The sequence below is a fragment of the Anser cygnoides genome, chromosome 4 (genome assembly GCF_040182565.1).
Source record: "Anser cygnoides isolate HZ-2024a breed goose chromosome 4, Taihu_goose_T2T_genome, whole genome shotgun sequence".
In the NCBI taxonomy this organism is placed as follows: Eukaryota; Metazoa; Chordata; class Aves; order Anseriformes; family Anatidae; genus Anser; species Anser cygnoides.
In genome coordinates this window covers 46,918,593-46,935,737 of record NC_089876.1, presented here as the reverse complement: position 1 = coordinate 46,935,737, position 17,145 = coordinate 46,918,593, and the positions used below count along the sequence as shown (strand labels likewise).

Genomic DNA, 17,145 nt, shown 5'->3' with positions numbered 1-17,145 from the left:
ATGGAAGGAATTAAATAAGCTTTCCAGTGCAGCCTAATTGCCCGGTTTATTGTTACCCACCACTTTTCTTCCACCTCCTCCCATGAGTTGCTGCCAAATTCAATTCAGTTCATGATCTGGTCATCCCCTGAGCAACAATTACCTTTAGTTTGTGCTGCTTTTGTCCAGAGAATATAATCTTTTCCCTGGCTTTCTAGAGTCAAGGTGATCCCAGTGGAGCAGCAGACTGGTGTCAGGGCAAGCAGTTTTGCAGCAGATACAGAGTAACAGTCTCTCTCTTTCACTGCCCACCGCTGGCTCAACATCATGTGGTTACATGGGATCAGATACCTGAAAGAGCAGTGTCTAGCATCACATCCTTTCACGTTAGAGAAAGCTAACGCGTACAAAATTCCCTTTCCACCTTCCTTCCCACTCCAAATTAAAAGAAATAACAATAATCTTGACAGTGATCCATATCCTAAACCTCTCAAGAGCATGAAACCCTGACTCTTTACATTGTGAGGCTACAGTTCAATGAGTAACTGTCAAGAAGAGTAGAGATACGAAATCAGTTGCATCAGAATGGGAAAAACGAACGCTCCTTCATAGGTCAGAGGAAGCCTGCTGTAAGAAGGGATTGGGGAAGTGTAGGATGGGCAGAAGTCAAGGGCTAGCCGGGTGGTTTGGTCCCATTATGAATGAATTCTGTCTCAGAAGTCTTAATTTATTTGTTTTTCTAGGAAAACCACAGAGCCAGTTTACATGTGCCAGGCAAGCAGCCAGCAAAAAGGAGGGAAGGGTCATCGAGGTGTTTTACAGCACTAGATCAAGAGCTCTCAGGCAGAGGAGGGAATAAGCTATGGGGAGAACAAGGAACAGAGGAAGAACATTCTCATGTTTAACTTCTTTAGAGCAATGAATGTTTAACTTTTTAAGAGAACTTTATTAAGACCCTTAGTGTTAACTGGGCTGATGTTTTGCCATTTAAAATGCAAACAAATTTTAAAGGATTCCCTAAATAAACAAAAGATTAAACAACAGCACTCGACTGTACTGCTGTTAGCAGGGGAGTCCCAATCTAACTTGTGTTCACAGAGTTCCTAACACCATTCCCAGGCACAACAGTCGGAGATCTACAGGGAATTTCACCCTAACACCTATCAGTGGAGGGACAGGCAGGTACCTGAAACAGTCACACCTTCCACAACGTTAAAAGCCTGATTTAGTTACACCAGGATTTCCACATAAGTAATCAACTCTAATCTAATACACATACTCAATTATAATTGTAGTGTTCTGAAGCAACCCATAGAACAAACAGTTAGCAGTAATATATAATCAATGTGTCTAGCACATTACGTAACAATTTATGTACAACAGTTCAGGAACCTGAAGTGTTCTTGGGGACTGAGCAGAGGTGAAAAAACAGAGATGGAAGCTGCAAGCAAATATATAGGTCCTCTGTATATATAATACACTAGAGAAAACATGCAGGAGAGAAGAATTATACATTTTAAAGCAGGGAATAAGCAGTTTGAAGGTGATAAATATATTCTTAGCTTCTCTCCTCTCACTTTTATAGAAATAAATCACATGAAAAATCTCTTGTTCCTGAAGATCGCAGGACATAAATCACGCTTCTACAGGTCTAGCATACTTTTGTCAGAACCGTAAATATTCTTATCTCTGTAGTAGCTTGTATTTCTGCTGTCTTGGAGAACCCCCATCTAACTCTGCATCCATAGGCTGAGATTACATGTCCCAGAATTAGAATGAAAACTGGAAAGAAGAGTTTGGGCTTTACCTTAAAACTAGCTGCAACATCACGTCTTCACAATGCAAGCCAATGAGCGTTCTGAACAGTGCCAAGGAGACCACACAGAGCTGGAAAATGATAAATGCTTCAGTTTTTGATCTGGAAATTGTACCTTTCCATTCTGCATAACAGAGTGACTCTGCCGGAACATAATGCTTTAAGTTACTGTTAGTATGCTGTTTCATTCTGTCAGCACCCCTATGGGATTTTATTAAGTTGTCTAGAGCTATACACATACCATGTTACATTTTGGCAAAACATGATCCAGAATTTTCCTTCAAAAAAGCTATTAAAAAAAGAAATATTCTTTAAAAGGTATTAACATTAAATTATATGGAAACTCAAAGCAACAATTTACCAGTCTTTATTTTTTTTCCTAATTTATCAGCTTAATTCAGCATAAAGTGAATCAGTGAATCCCATTACTTACAATATAAAGTGCAAGGGTTTACCCCTGACAAAGAACTTAAAACAACAAAAAGTCTTTTCTGAAAAAAGCTATAAACCACCTCAAGTTTTGGTTGTTTTATGTGTTATGAACGATTAGCATTCTGCACATTACAAAACTAAACGCTTCTACACCCTACTGCCTTGAAAAATATAGCTTACTGACATAGGACTACGCAAGTCATTTTTTATTGGAATCCACTCCATATGAGTTGCTCCCAATCCTGCCATTACAGGTCATTTGAATGGCTGGGAACCATGGCAAGGTACAAAGATCCTTTCTGTGAGACTAAGGAAAAGGAAAAGAAAAATAGGACTCCTCACTGGAATTGCGTGCTTGCCTTATTGGCAAAGGTCTGATCAAACACACCCATAATCAAGTATTTCAGCAGTCACGTGTAGCAGAGGCAAAAATCATACCCTTTTTGTGATCGGCACCCTATTTTCACACTAGCTTTAGGACAGACTAGAAACTTGAGACTTCTACAGGATTTTTGGTCACAAATAATGTCGAAATAAGACATAACACTTTCAACACTATCATACAGTATATTTCTACCTAACAGATGCTTGCTTGACTGCAAAGACGCATCCAACATTGTAGAAGCGTGAGCTCTTATCTTTCATTGTTTTTTGTGAACAACAGCACCATCATTTCCCTGCCTCTTTACACCTATTCCCTTGGGCATGTGCTCCTGTGCTGCTCTTTTTTGGAAACAGCATCTCACAGCTGGCTTAGATCCCAGGACCAGGTTGACTCTTGTGAGAATTATTTAGCATAAGTTGACTCCTTCCTAGAGTTTCATTTTGGTTTTAATCTTGCCTCTCACTATATTAATCACATAATTAATTCATGAAATAAATCTCACTTCTCAATAGCTAAAAAAAAAAAGAAACAAATTAGGACAAAATAAAGAAAAAGCTATAGATGTTTTCTGACTCTTTTCAGTCACTGAATGTCCTTTGTAATTCATTCAGGATTAAATCCAGCATCCTTCCTGGGCAAGGCTTCTCTTCCCAACTGTGGAATTTCCTCCTCTTCTCTGCACGCTCCCTACTCCCACTGATAAAATGCTCTGAGCTAGCTCTGCAACAGCACATTGCTATGTTCCTCTCTCCAGCCCATGCTTTCTTGAGAACGTCAACTTAAAAGACTCTTTGTTTCACCATTTCCCTTCTCTTTTTCAGACCAGTGACTCAGCAGTCCTACAGAATGATCAACTGTCCATCGTGACAAAGACCAGAGAAATGCACAGATTTCTTGTAAAATATACATACACAGACATACATTTTCCCTTACTTGGTAGCTATCTCTGTGGAACTATTAACTAGTAAAGCTTTAATGAACTTCACTTGATAGCCTCTAAAAAGCAAACATTTCTTTGATTACCTTCGCTAGTTTGGTCATTCAACTAACACCCAGAGAAGAACAAGAGAACGTGAGTAAGCCCTGCACTCAAAAAACAAGCTGGGATGTGGACAAGCATGAAGGTAATAAAGCATGGCTGACAGCTAGCCAGGCACAGAGCGAAAATAACCCGGGAACAGTCATGAGCTGGCCTGCTGTGAGGCAAAGCAGAGCTCAAATTCATTGCCCTTCTACCACTTGTACCAGGAGCCGTCAGGAGGGTGCTTGTTAGTCCAAGACCTCGTGCCTACAGAAACAGAAAAAGTAAAAGGGCAAGAAAGGAAGAAACAACCAGAACTGCAGTTCTTAAAAGGAATGCGGGGGCAGAGACGAAGAGCTGCAAATCAAGCTTGTGGAAGAAGTCAGATCCTGACGTGAAAGGAGTGTTTCAGTGAGGGGTTGTGGGGATAAAATGGCAATTCTCATTTCCTCTGAGAGAATAACTGAAAGCCAAGCCAACTGTTCTTCGTACACTCAGAGTGCAAAACCTGCCAATTCCTTAAATTTTCCTGTATTTATGGAATTGCAGTTTATAGGGAAACATTTGCAATATGGTTGCAAGGACAAATGAGAAATCAAAAACCTTCTGAAGAAGAAAAGCTAGTCTATTTTTGCGTTTCATAAAAAGAAAAGATTGAATGTACTACCAGAAGATAAAGAGGATAGTATTTACAAGCCTATTTGGCCACCTGTCTGTACGTAAGTTTAATCCTGTGATTTATTAATAAGTATTTTCAGCAATAATAACATATGCAGCTTTTGTGCTATGGAAACCACACAGAAGGCTGCAGCTCTGGCTTTTGTACTTGGCCAAGCTATACTGCAGAAAACTCATTTAGTATCACAGAACCATTTTGGCTGGGATCCTGAGTTACTCAGGGCTAGAGAAGTCTTTAGAATTCCAATCTCGTTCACCTATGGAACAGTAATTAATGATTAGCAGAGACAACAGCATTTGCATTTTTGTCGACAGAAGCTGTTTCAGTTCTCAGAGTTAATCCATCTTAAAAATGCAGTAACAACAGCATATATCCATATTTGTGTTCACTCACATTTCCAAACAAATTCCAGACAAAGATACTGTTCCTAATACACAGATTAAATGCATGTGCTCGTGTTCTGCTTTCTCCTGCCCTAAAACTTTATACAGTATTTCATCCATGAAGTTGTGCACCACAGAAGATTCAGCCAAGGCTGCCAGCCAAGCAAGGCTCAGAAGGGTAGTCCAGTGCAACAAGTATTCATTTTCTGCCAGAAGATGAAACTGTTAGCAAAGGTAACTTGACTATCTCTGTAAGCTAGCTCTCCAGTCACTGTGGCGCATTGTGCCTATACTGGGAAGGGGCTCACTGCAAATTTGAGATAAACCTTACTACACGGAGGAGTGAAGAAAGAAAAGGAAGTGGCAATCTGATCACTTGAGCAAGAAAGTGCCTTTTTTTAATCAAACAAGAAAGCTGGCAATATCTCTGTTAAGCAAACACGCTACAACAATACACACTTGTGTCCTGAGAAATATATTGGCAATACTGCAATCACAACTTGAGCAATTTGGAGACATCCTTACAGGGCTCCCACTGTCTCCTACAAAGATCATTTGCAAATAGTTGCTGCTAGGCAGAACTCCAAACATCAAAAATGCACCTCACCTTGATTATGTTTATAAGTCCTAGGGATGAGTTATGTATGGCAGCACTAATTCAGCCATATCCAGAATGAAAATACTTCCAAATTTCCCTTTAGAGTTCTAACACAATTCAAACTTCCAAAAGCCCTCATCTCCCTCTATCCCATTTTGTGTATGGGTCAGACCACCTCGCACATTTATCAACTTCTCAGTGCAGCAGTGCAGCCATAGCTAGCTGCCAGCATAAAAAAAAAAAAAACACAACCAACCAACCAACAACAACAAAACATTAAAAACACACATTTGGGTGGGGGAGAAAATTCCAAGTTAGACAAATGCTCACTGCAAACACAGGCTCTCCCATTTAATTAGTTAACCTGCATCCACACTGAGCACCTGACCTTGCCTCCTGCTTGTCTTACCCGGAACGGCGTGTTGATTCGGCTAGTAAGTGTATCTAGGATGTGCACATTCTCATGTCGATGCAGCAAAATAAAACGGAGGAAAATCTTGAGGAGGGCTGGCTCTGAAACACTACGCAAGAAGAGATCCAGGTATGCAGTAGTAGCCATCACTTCTTCCACAGTCACCTACAGGGAAATAAAAGGCAAATGCAAACATACTGTGCACGCAAAACATCCATCCTTACCCTGCAAGTATACGATACTCAGCACCCACCCTAAGCTCTCCATACGCTGCCAACAAAATACTGAGACCCTTGCTTTTAAACCTGCGAAGTAATGTGCTTCTGACTTACTCGTAAGCATTCTGAACCCATTTCTTATGTTTTGCTTCCCCAGAAATAAAAACTCCCCAAAACTGCCAACACCCCAGATCTCATACATACTGAAATACTACGAGCCAAATCCTGCTAGAAGTTCCCCACCACATTTCTGCTGTGTCAGGGGTTTTGAATCACACTTCTGCCATTCCTCAGAAGCATTCTCAGATGTAGTGAATACCTGGATCTACCGTGTTATTAAAAATAAATGACAACAGAGCAGAATCAAAGCACAGTACAAACTCGTAAGTCCAGAGCTTTAAAAAATAAAGAACCAAAACATGTCTATCCACAATTTTGCCACTATTTTCCATCTCACTCAATTTTTAAAAGGTGTGTGTATACACCCACACACACGCAAACCAAAGACCAAAGTGTTTGCTACTGCCTATTTGTATGTCAAAACACAATTGTCCCATATCCACGCGACGCTTGCATACCATTTGGATAGCCCATACTACTCTGCTTAATGCAAGCCTTTTGGAGCTTATCTATTGACAGTATGCACTGGCAAGGCACAGCAAATTCCAAAGGCCACCTCTGCACCACACACTGCTGTTGCAAAGTCAGCTTTTTAAAAATAGTTACCCAGGAACCTAATAAGCTTAAGTGTACAAAGATAAGCCCTCATACACAAAAATCTTTCTGTATGAAAGGAAGTATTAAACATCTTTTGTTTACCAAACTTAGCTGAATAAATGAAAAGACTGATTTTATTAAAAAAAGAATCAAAGCTGTCACTTAAGAACTAAGAGGATTTAGAAGCGACTCAGAAGGGCAGCACTTACGTAACATGCCTTAAATATTAAAATCCCTGTTCCATTATGCCGCGCGTTAGCTACATGCACAGTAATGTCATCCAGCAAACGCTCCCTTTAAAGCATTTAAGATCACAAGCTGCTTCTGGCCAGTTACACAGAACATAGGAATGCTGTATACAGCCTGCAGACCTTATGGAGAGGGGGCACTGACGAGGAGAATGCAGAGTAGCTCTGAAGTTGAGGTCATTGATTGCCTCTCTTTCTCAGGCTTTATTCTGATACTCTGCTCCAACATCCTTAACATCAAGGAGCAGACTACTAGCTCATTTTGGTATTAGAAACAAAACACCAGGGAAGCTGCAACAGGCACATTTTTCACCAGAAATAAGCGAGTTCATTTCTCAGTTTATTTTGGTCAAAATCAAGCACTAAAACATAATAGTGAAAGGAAAGGAATACGGCACATTTTCACTGGCTCTGTGGACTTTGTAAAGCTAAGTAAACAACAGCCAGACATGTTTGCTAGATCTGTAGTTGTATGTTCAGTGCTGCCCAATACAGAAATGTGAAAACAGATCTTCCCTGAAAGAACATCTATTAACATATAATCCTCCAACTCAGAATCCAGTTTATGAATTCATTCCTCCTCCTTCTCCTACAAATTTCAAGTGAAAAAAAAAAAAGTTGTGAGATCAAGCACCCCAAAGTTACAAATCACCAGGATTAACACCGTGGCTACAGCTCTGGTTCAAATTCTGCATTACTGTAAATATTATGATAAAATGCCTTTTTATGTGCATATGCACGTAGGCACACATTTCCACAGCAATACCGCCACATCCCAACCACCACAAAACTTGCTCGGGAAATGAGCGAGGGGCTGTGCAACAAAGGAAATTGTTTCTGGTTGGAGCTGAGATTCATTTTTTTGCAATAGCCAAAAGGTGTGGGAACTCATGGGGTAAAATAAATAACTAACTAAATAAAGGCTTTCTGATTACAGCCATTGACTGTTGCCCTGAGAACTGGCATTTTCTGTTTTGTGTTTTACAGCAGCAAACAGTAAAAAGCAAACCCCAAGAAATCCATCATGTGACATCATAATGATAGCATACAGTTCATCAAAGAGTTTAAAACCTCTGCCAAGAAAAGGCCAGACAGAAGTAATATATTGTTATGTCTCTGTCACTCCTCCTTCATCCTTTATGAGGAAAATGAAGCACGCACTTGGCCTGTGGGTTTCACAGATGTTCGCTGACAGCAGAGGAATGGGCCTATGTAGATATATAAAATACTGAAACGGTAAATGAAAGCAAGCAAAGGCTGCAGATTCACAAGGGCAGTGACCTTTTTCTGAAATCAATGCTCTTTGGGCAGCTCGTGCTACATTTGTATCAGCAAGAGAAAGCCATACGCTTTTCAGAGTGCGCATCATGAATGAAACAAAGGGCAGAAGAAAGCCAGCAAGAGACTACTTTAGGAAAGAAATGTTCAATTCTGAGAGCATGTTCAGCGTTCCTTGCAGCTTGGGGACTAAACAAAAAAGAAATCCTCTTTACTGTAGCCAACACCTCACTGACACCACTAAACAGAGCTAGAAGCACCAAATAGCACTTAAAGCAGCCCAAATAGGTCACAGAAGAGTTACTTATAACTTTGTTAAGCCTCTATTGTTTGAATTGAGGTTTTTCGTGCAGTGTGCCACATCATGTTTAATTCTTAACTCTTCTTGGGAAGGATGTTGTTGAATCTGCTTAGCCGTTTTCTGAGAAAGAGGGAAGGAGACTACGCTTTGTAAAGGTTTAAAATGGATTCATAGGAATCTTTTTGCATTTTCCAGTGAAAATGCACCACCTTCACCACAACACTCCTTCAAGCTTCTGCAATAAGTGAGGCTAGGGTCTATTTTGCAGCTCACCATAAAACACTCAAGGCAGGCAAGCTAAGGGTACACAAGTGACATTACTGCTACTATGTTCTGGGATTTCTCTCAGCATACCTTTGTGCGCAACTTGTCCATAAAACCAGCACAGAGATGGCCCTTCTGCTTCCTTACAATAGCAACTCAAAATATATTGCTCTTTGGCATTTGAAACAAAAGCCATGCATACAGCTTAGGATCAATTGAGCTGGCAAGCAGATGTGTGCTTTTACAGTCATATCATATTTTCCCCATCTTGCATTCTGTGTGTGCTTCTTGTTTTTACTCTTCCTGACAGAAAGCGTAATTTCTGAAGATTTGAGACACCAAGAGAAGTATTCAAAAAGGCTAATTTTAGCTCCTCGAGGCTAATTTCCTTTTACTCACTGGGATACATTAACCTGTCCTGAATGAGCCTCTAGAGAACTCACTTTCTTTTGCAATTAACTAAGGAAGGAGTTTGGAGAAACCAGTCACACTAGGCAAAAATCAGCCTTGGCAAAGGCCCTTTTAACTCGGTAAAACTGTTCCACATTGTACATAACACATTCAGTGTTGAAAGAAAGGCTGGTTCAATTTGTGCAGTTATTATTGAAGATCTCTGTTTTCTAAGATACCCAAACCATGATATTAAGCTTCATTCAGACTACCTGCTGTTGTTTGTCCTGAAACTAATGTCCTGTGAGACAGATTTGGGTAAAGTAGGCAAATCCTTTCTAAAAAAAAATAAATAAATCCGAATCAGTACTTAGGTAAACAACAAAAGAACAAATGTTCCCGGAGAACAAAACATTACTACACACATCAAGAACGTCCACTACAATCAAAACCTGAGGCAGCTTACAAAAAACTGTATTTCACTGTAAACATTCATTTCAGTATAATTTGTCCTAGCTAGCCCTCAAAGTGAATTTATGTGAACATCTTTGAAAGGATGATAAGAAACAAGCCAAAACTTTGACATATCCACGAGTGTGACATTTAATCTGAATATTCCTCACCTCTGATAATTCAAGGATCAAGAAAAATACCATAGTAAAGGGAGATGAATCAAGACATGGTAGTTTTCTAGAAGAAGACCTTTGCTAAGTAAGAAAATTCAGAGGTATATTTTTGATAAAGATATTTCAGCAGTATTAAAATCCATCACTGCTACAACAGCAAAAAATGAAAACCTACCAGCAGCATACTTTGCATTAGATCCTTTCTACTAAAATTGCTCGGGAATGGTAAAGACTGGGGATATCTCTGCTCTTGAGATAACATTGTAGGATAGAAAATGAAAAATGAGAAAAATCTGTATCCATTACATTACTCAGACAAGGATTCTGCCATTTTTATTTCCATTATCCATAGTTGTAATGAAGAAAAGTTATTGGAATTTTCAAAAATACACATATAAAGTATGTATCTAAAAGATACCATTTGGAAGCCTCATCCACATGTTTTTCCTTACAACACCCAGTTGTTACAGATATTTTTGAAGATTACAGATACTTTTACAAGATACTTTTACTACTCGAGAGCCTTCATAGCCAAATAGATATTTGATCAGAGATTATTGAAAACAGAAAGCTACTTTTAGCATTTTAATACCCTTCTCTTATTATGTAATAATTTTTAGTAAATCTTTTCTTGCCTCTTCTGATGACTGATTAGATGGTGAGACAGAACACTGTAAAGAGATCCAGCTTTTACAAGTCACTGTGCCAAGTAATAGCAGAGAGCCAGAAATTACTGTCATTGCGAGTTCAGTTTAATATATTACATTGACTGTGTTAGACCAATTGCACTGATTCTTTATTACTGGCTATTCTCCCTTGGGATCTGCACAATATACTTTCTAATTTACAGCTTTGTGCCTTCTTACAAGAGTACGGCTTTCATGATTCCTCCTCTCCTTCCTACAAGGATTTCACACTGCCTATGAAGAGACCATGAATGTCCTCATTAGAACTTACCTTCTAGATCCATGAGCAGTTTAAACCTGAATAAATCCTCCTCCCTGATTAAAAAAGTAAAAAATAAAATTCAACCATTCCCACCCTCTTCTCCTTTCTATTCATTTTCAACTTCTTGCCCCCTGCTTATACTGGCAGAAGTGTTCACGCTTCACTTCATTGCACAGTGAATTGGCTCAGGGAATTGATTCAGGATAAAACTACCTAGGAAATAAAGGCAAGCTTTATCCTCAATCAATCAGTTTCCCATCTGAACAAACGGGATCAGTGACAGAGAAAGTTTGCACTTAGGGAGGAACCAGAAAACAAGAACTGCTTCAACTTCCTTCTGCTTAAGTTAATAAACAGGTTCAGTTTGTACCTCGTTAAAGTTCAAATCAATTGCCTGATGTAAAAAGTGAATGGCACCTTTAACATATGTCCACTTTGTAGCCAGTAAAATTAAGTTTTGTAGCTACTGATGGGCTTCTCCAAAGCATAAGACTATTCAAAGTTTTCCATTAAGACTGTATTTACACCTTTTTACAGCAGCTGTCCAAACACTTCTCAGTAAGGTGAGAGATGGGATTATTTCTAACTGGAAACCGATGTTCTTTTAGGATATTTATAAAGATGCTACTTCCAATCAGTATAGTATAATTTACAGGTCATTTCCCCCTAGCTGAGCAGTGTAATCATCGAGCAAGTATTATTGAATTATCACAGTAGCATACCACTTTAGAGGTTTTCATTTAGATGGGTTAGTGAGCAATGTAACTGAGGTCCACTTGACAGAGCTTAATCGACAGAACCATGCCAGTGCTCCTAGAAACCTGTTCTGTTTGCTTGGCCAACAGCAACGTTTTTCACTAAAAAGCTGGTACAATTTTCCTTTATTCAGCTTAAAACTAGCTTTCCAAGTAGAGAAATAACATCATAGCAATTAAATGCATATAGTGTAGCAGTAAATACTAAGAAATGAAAAATTAGCTTTAATCATATAATTTGACAAATTTTTAGCACTATCTTCAATAAATTGAAATTACACAAATTACATAAACATTCAAAATGATCAGGATAGCTCTCTTCATAACCCATGTGCTCTGAATGCCAAAGTAAATCATATGAGCTTCCAAGAAAGAGGTATATATAAACAATCTTATTTGCATCAAAGGTAATGTAATATTGCATATATGGTCACAGTGTGACTCCTTGTTACTTAGCACATGGTTTTGATGGCAAAAATCTATACCTATTAAAGACCTCACAAAAAGGATTACAATGATCAGCTTTCTACAATGGCACGACAAGTACCTAAAAGAATAAGGCAAATAAGCACTTTCTAATACCAAACACATAAAAACTAAAACAAGGCAACAGGGCCTCTGTCACAACCAGTAAGACATCTTCAACTTCAGTGCCATTACTCTGATTCACTGTGGGACTTCAACTAGACTTTAACTGATGAGGAAATTAGCCTGATTTGATTACTTTGACCACTGTAAAATCTGGCCCCTGAATACCTTATATTTTTTGACAGAGCTCCAAACAGTTAGCTTTGAAAATAAAGTGAAAAATAGCCAGTGAGATAAATCACAGAAACGTAATGTCATGGCTCCCTTCCTGAGCAGAAGTACACCTTCTTGCAAGTATTTTTTCCTAAGTACCAAAAGCTAGGGAGGAACATAAAGATTTGCATAATTTCAAGTTGTAACTGGCACGCTGTCAAAAAGTGCCAGTCTTAAATTATGAGCAGATTTTGTCAGATAGTCTTACTTGTCTTAAATCCCAGACATTTACACCAGAAAAAACAAAGGATGGTTTGGGCAAAAATCGTGGGCTGTTACTACAAAATGAAAACTATCGAGCTAACCTCTCCTTTGTCCGTCTATCTTTATGGAGAAGATATTTTATTCTTTCTGGTTTTAACTAAATCTGTACAGAAATAAGGAATTCGTGACCTTGCATAACAAATGCTCAGACAAATCCCACTGAACGGCCCTGAATCATGTGTTTCCATTTCTCTAGAAACTCAGATGTCAGAAGCGAGGGAGGTAACTCTTGTAAGACGTACAATAAAAACCAACCAAAGGACAAGATACGGCTATTCACATCAGCCAGGTAATGCATATCCCCAGCTACACGATACAAATCTGAGCTCTCTCTACCCACTTGGCAATGTTCAGCTTCTGGGATATGAACATATTTGTCAATTCCTCATTACGTGGGTAGGTGGGATAACCCACGCAAAGCGACAACAGACAAGTACAGACCAGGTATAAATTAGGCTGCAAGAACATGCTATAATTAGGACGCTTATCTTTGAGAAACGAAGTTAGGGAGTCATAAACTTAGACAATGTTTGTTTTTTTAAGCACATCACAGTTAATCTGCTCCCTAAATAACCTTCAGAGAGTTCACAGTGAAAAACAGGTTATTTCAAGCCAGCTAGCCTGCACAATAAATTTGAAACTTCCTTAACTGGAAAAAACCTGAACTAGCTGATTCTTTTTTCAGCTACATATCAGCTCCCTGAGCTGAATAAAACCATCAAATCACACCAAACAAAGTACGTTGGTCTCCCCATCCCAACTTATTCATAGCAATGCATTGCTTTCTTCAACACTCTTGTACTGTTTCATTCACACGGTGAATCGTGTACATAGTAAGTATGTATGGGGGACAGCCTGCAAAAATTTTAAAAAGGCATTACTACGTAATTCCATGAACATTACAGACAGTTCAAGATCATGCATATACACATCTCAAAGCCTTGAGCCACGTACTGAAATTCCGAAAAGCTGTGATACTTTCACCAAGTATCTTGTTTAATTGTCCACTGTTTTAAGCAGGGAAAAGAGAAGGCCATTTCCAAACACATTAAGGACAAGAAGGTGATTAGGAGCAATCGGGATTTATGAAGGGGAAATCATGCCTTCTACAAGATGACTGGCTCAACAGATAAATGCAGAGCAGTTGATGTCTATCTTGCACGGTTTTTGACACTGTCGCTTGCACAGCTTTTGACACTGCCTTTTGCACAACATCCTCACAGACAAAATGATGAAGTGAGGTGAATTGTAAACCAGTAGAACTGCTGGGTTCAAAAGACTGTGATCAGCAATGCAAAGTACAGCTGAATGCCGGTGAGGAGGGGGCTACATTGAGGCCAGGGAAGTTTAATATCATCATTAATGACCTAGATAATGAGATGAAGTGTACCCTCGTGCAAGTTTGTAGACATTAAAAACTGGGAAGTGCAGTTGACAGACTGGATGGCTGTGCTGCCATTCAGACGGACCTTGACATACAGGTCCTTGGGGACAAAAATTGGCCACGTGCAAGCCGTGCATTCTTGCAGCAAAGATGAACTCTGGGCTGCATTTCCAGCAGGTTGGTGGGGGGCATCCTTCCCCTTTACTCAGCACTGCTAAGATGTGCTGGGCCACACAGGACAAGAGGTGCACGGACATGCTGGAGCGTGTTCAGCAAAGGACCACAAAGATGACGATGCTGTGAGAGCATCTGATGTATGAGGAGAGGCAGAGAGAGCTGGGACTATTCAGCCTGAAGAACAGGAGGCTCAGCAGGATCTTATCAATGTGTGTGAATACCTGCTGGAAAGGAGCGAAGATAAGAGAACTATTCTCAATGGTGCCTGGTGAAAGAATAAGAAGCAATGGGACAATAAATGAAATCCAGGAAATTCCAAATTGACATCAGGAAAAAAAAAAAAAGGCAAAGAAACAACTAGCACATTTTTCTGAGCAACTTGCTCTAGCTGATCCTGCTTGGGTGAGAGGGTTAGGCAGGATGACATCCACAGCTGTCTGCCAGCCTCAGCTATGTTGCAGTTCTGGACAGAAACAGGAGAAGGAGAGACTGGCCAGCATGATCAAGGCTCAGGTTCAATCCAAAAGCGAGCAACCCTCCTCATACCAGACATTTTGTTCATATCAAAATACCTCAGTTGATAAAGCAAACCAATGTTGCTGTTGCTCCACGAGGGATTAAAAGATAATAAGGTTATTAGCTACACAATTTATTGAATATTGCTTGTATGGTTGTTTGGCTTATTTTATTTTATATACTTGAATAATCTAAATTAGATTTGGTGATCAGACAGGAAGTCATATTAATGTGATTTGTTGATGCAGCTGTTGTTGTTTTACACAGAAATCAAATTCTATCACAATGAGAACACAGAAGATTGAAGATTTCTTTCTTAGATGTCTGCATTCTCAACTGGAGCTGTCTTTTCAAAACAACAAATTCACGTCTGTGTCTCTCTGCAAAGCAATTTTGAACTCAAAACATCCATTTCTTGAGGGAAAATTGGAGTAGAATACATAGAGAACAGATCTGAAGTTGTATGCCAACAGAGCCAAAAGCTCCTCTCTCTTCTGAATTCTGCATTAAGCTAGAACCATGGGTACCAGGCTAGATGTGGGATGTTAGGGCTTGCATGCCATACAAGGTCTGGACTCGCTTCCTTCCATGTCTGTCATCAACAGGTATCAGAAGCAGCTGTTCCATACCAATTAAATTCTACTAATAAGATTTCCATGAACAGAGATTTACAGAACATGTACTAATAGTGCATAGACTAAGGTGCATAACTAATAGAACATGTACTAATAGACACTAATCAGTGTCCAGAGGAGGGCGACAGTGTTCAGAGGAGGGTGACGAAGATGGTGAAGGGCCTAGAGGGGAAGACATATGAGGAGTGGCTGAGGGCACTGGGCTTCTTCAGCCTGGTGAAGAGGAGGCTGAGGGGGGACCTCATCGCAGTCTACAACCTCCTTGCGAGGGGGAGCGGAGAGGCAGGTGACCTATTCTCTGTTATCACCAGTGACAGGACCCATGGGAACGGTGTGAAGCTGAGGCAGGGGAAGTTTAGGCTGGACATCAGGAAGAGGTTCTTCACCGAAAGGGTGGTCGCACACTGGAACAGGCTCCCCAGTGAAGCGGTCACTGCACCAAGCCTGTCTGAATTTAGGAAAAGATTGGACTGTGCACTTAGTCACATGGTCTAAACTTTTGGGCAGACCTGTGCGGTGCCAGGAGTTGGACTTGATGATCCTTATGGGTCCCTTCCAACTGGGGATATTCTATGATTCTGTGACTCTAATAATTAGCATCTCTTCCTAATCCCTCTTTAACCTTCCCCAGATCTGTCTTCCAAATCAGGTTTTTATACCATGCTCCTATATTCATGTCAAAATTAATCCAAGCAACCCAAACCGATAAACAACTGGATAAAAAAAATCAAGATGCATGTAGTATTATTCAACGAAAGTAATGGAAGTACTTCTGTTTTAAAACCACCATGATGCCTCTGGCCTTTCTCTCATTTTGGCCCCTTTGGTTTTCAGCTTTGTGTTATTAAGGAGAGAAAACCAAAAGTTCCATTACAACACTGAAGTTCCCAAATGGATGATACTTGCTTACTCCTCAACACAGCATGAACTTTTGGAATGACCGCTAGAAATCACTGTAGCGTATGAAAGAGCTGATACAGCATAATTATCTGTCTTAGCCCAGAGGCATCTGTCCCAAAAGCAAAGATGTAAAACATTTATTTTCCATTAAATTAATGTGGCACAACACAAAGACTGAAGAGGTCAAAAGTACCTCTCTTTATTTATTTCTTTTTGCTAGAGATTTTGGTCTCACGTACGTGAGAGCCTTGTGTCAAATCCACTAGATGGTGCAATACATCTTCTCCGTTAAGTGTGTTTGGGGTTTAAATATATAAAATATTTATTTTTTAATGACAAGTCAAACTTAATGCTAATCAAGGAAAGGTTTATTAATGGAAGAAAAAGGGTGCAACAGAATGTAAGGGCTCAGGAAAGACCTGGGCTCGAAGCTCATGTATGTTAGCAGCCAACACCTCCATTTTCAGGACAAGTATGATTTCACCCAATTTCAGAATATATAAATGCGGTTCAATAAAATTTCTATCACATGAAGAAGCTAATCAGAACAGCCTGCTTTAAAGGATTTAAATAATCAAGCCGATAGAGGTTCGGAGTTATATTGACCAATAAAAATAGCATTCAGCTGTATGGTAGTATTCAAGAACCCTAAAATTTGTCTTAAGCACTTCAGAGGTTAAAAACAGTACCTACTAAAACTACAAACCCACGGCTACCTTCTGACATCTCACTTGTTATCTGTAACGTTGACCTAAAGCTAGCTCCCGTTTCACTTTTGATTGTACTTCCCAGCGTTTGTACTGGATTAAGTCAAGAAATTTCTACAAAATAGAAAAAAAAATCCTGTCAGGTAAGGGGGTGAACTATCTGAATGACAGAGTACAAACTTAATCCGGATCGCAGCCAAATTTTATTTCAGCCCCTGCCAAATTCTCAAATGTTTGCGTTCTGCTGAACTGTTGAAGATTCTACACCGCTTATTACTTTATCGGTAAGTGACTGCTTACCACAAGGAATT

The 17,145-nt window shown here is 39.6% G+C and overlaps 1 protein-coding gene across 13 annotated transcripts in view; it reads right to left on the bottom strand.

Moving 5' to 3' along the window:
* The window catches only part of FHIP1A (FHF complex subunit HOOK interacting protein 1A), a 95,845-nt gene that overhangs the window by 19,286 nt on the left and 59,414 nt on the right, over positions 1–17,145 (bottom strand). For all 13 annotated transcript variants that reach the window (XM_048071723.2, XM_048071719.2, XM_066996732.1 and 10 more), the window contains 3 exons: positions 5,703–5,870; positions 1,787–1,866; positions 143–330 (listed from right to left, as the gene is read on the bottom strand). In XM_048071723.2, the coding sequence (XP_047927680.2) occupies positions 143–330; positions 1,787–1,866; positions 5,703–5,870 (436 nt within the window). The remainder of the gene's footprint in view (positions 1–142; positions 331–1,786; positions 1,867–5,702; positions 5,871–17,145) is intronic.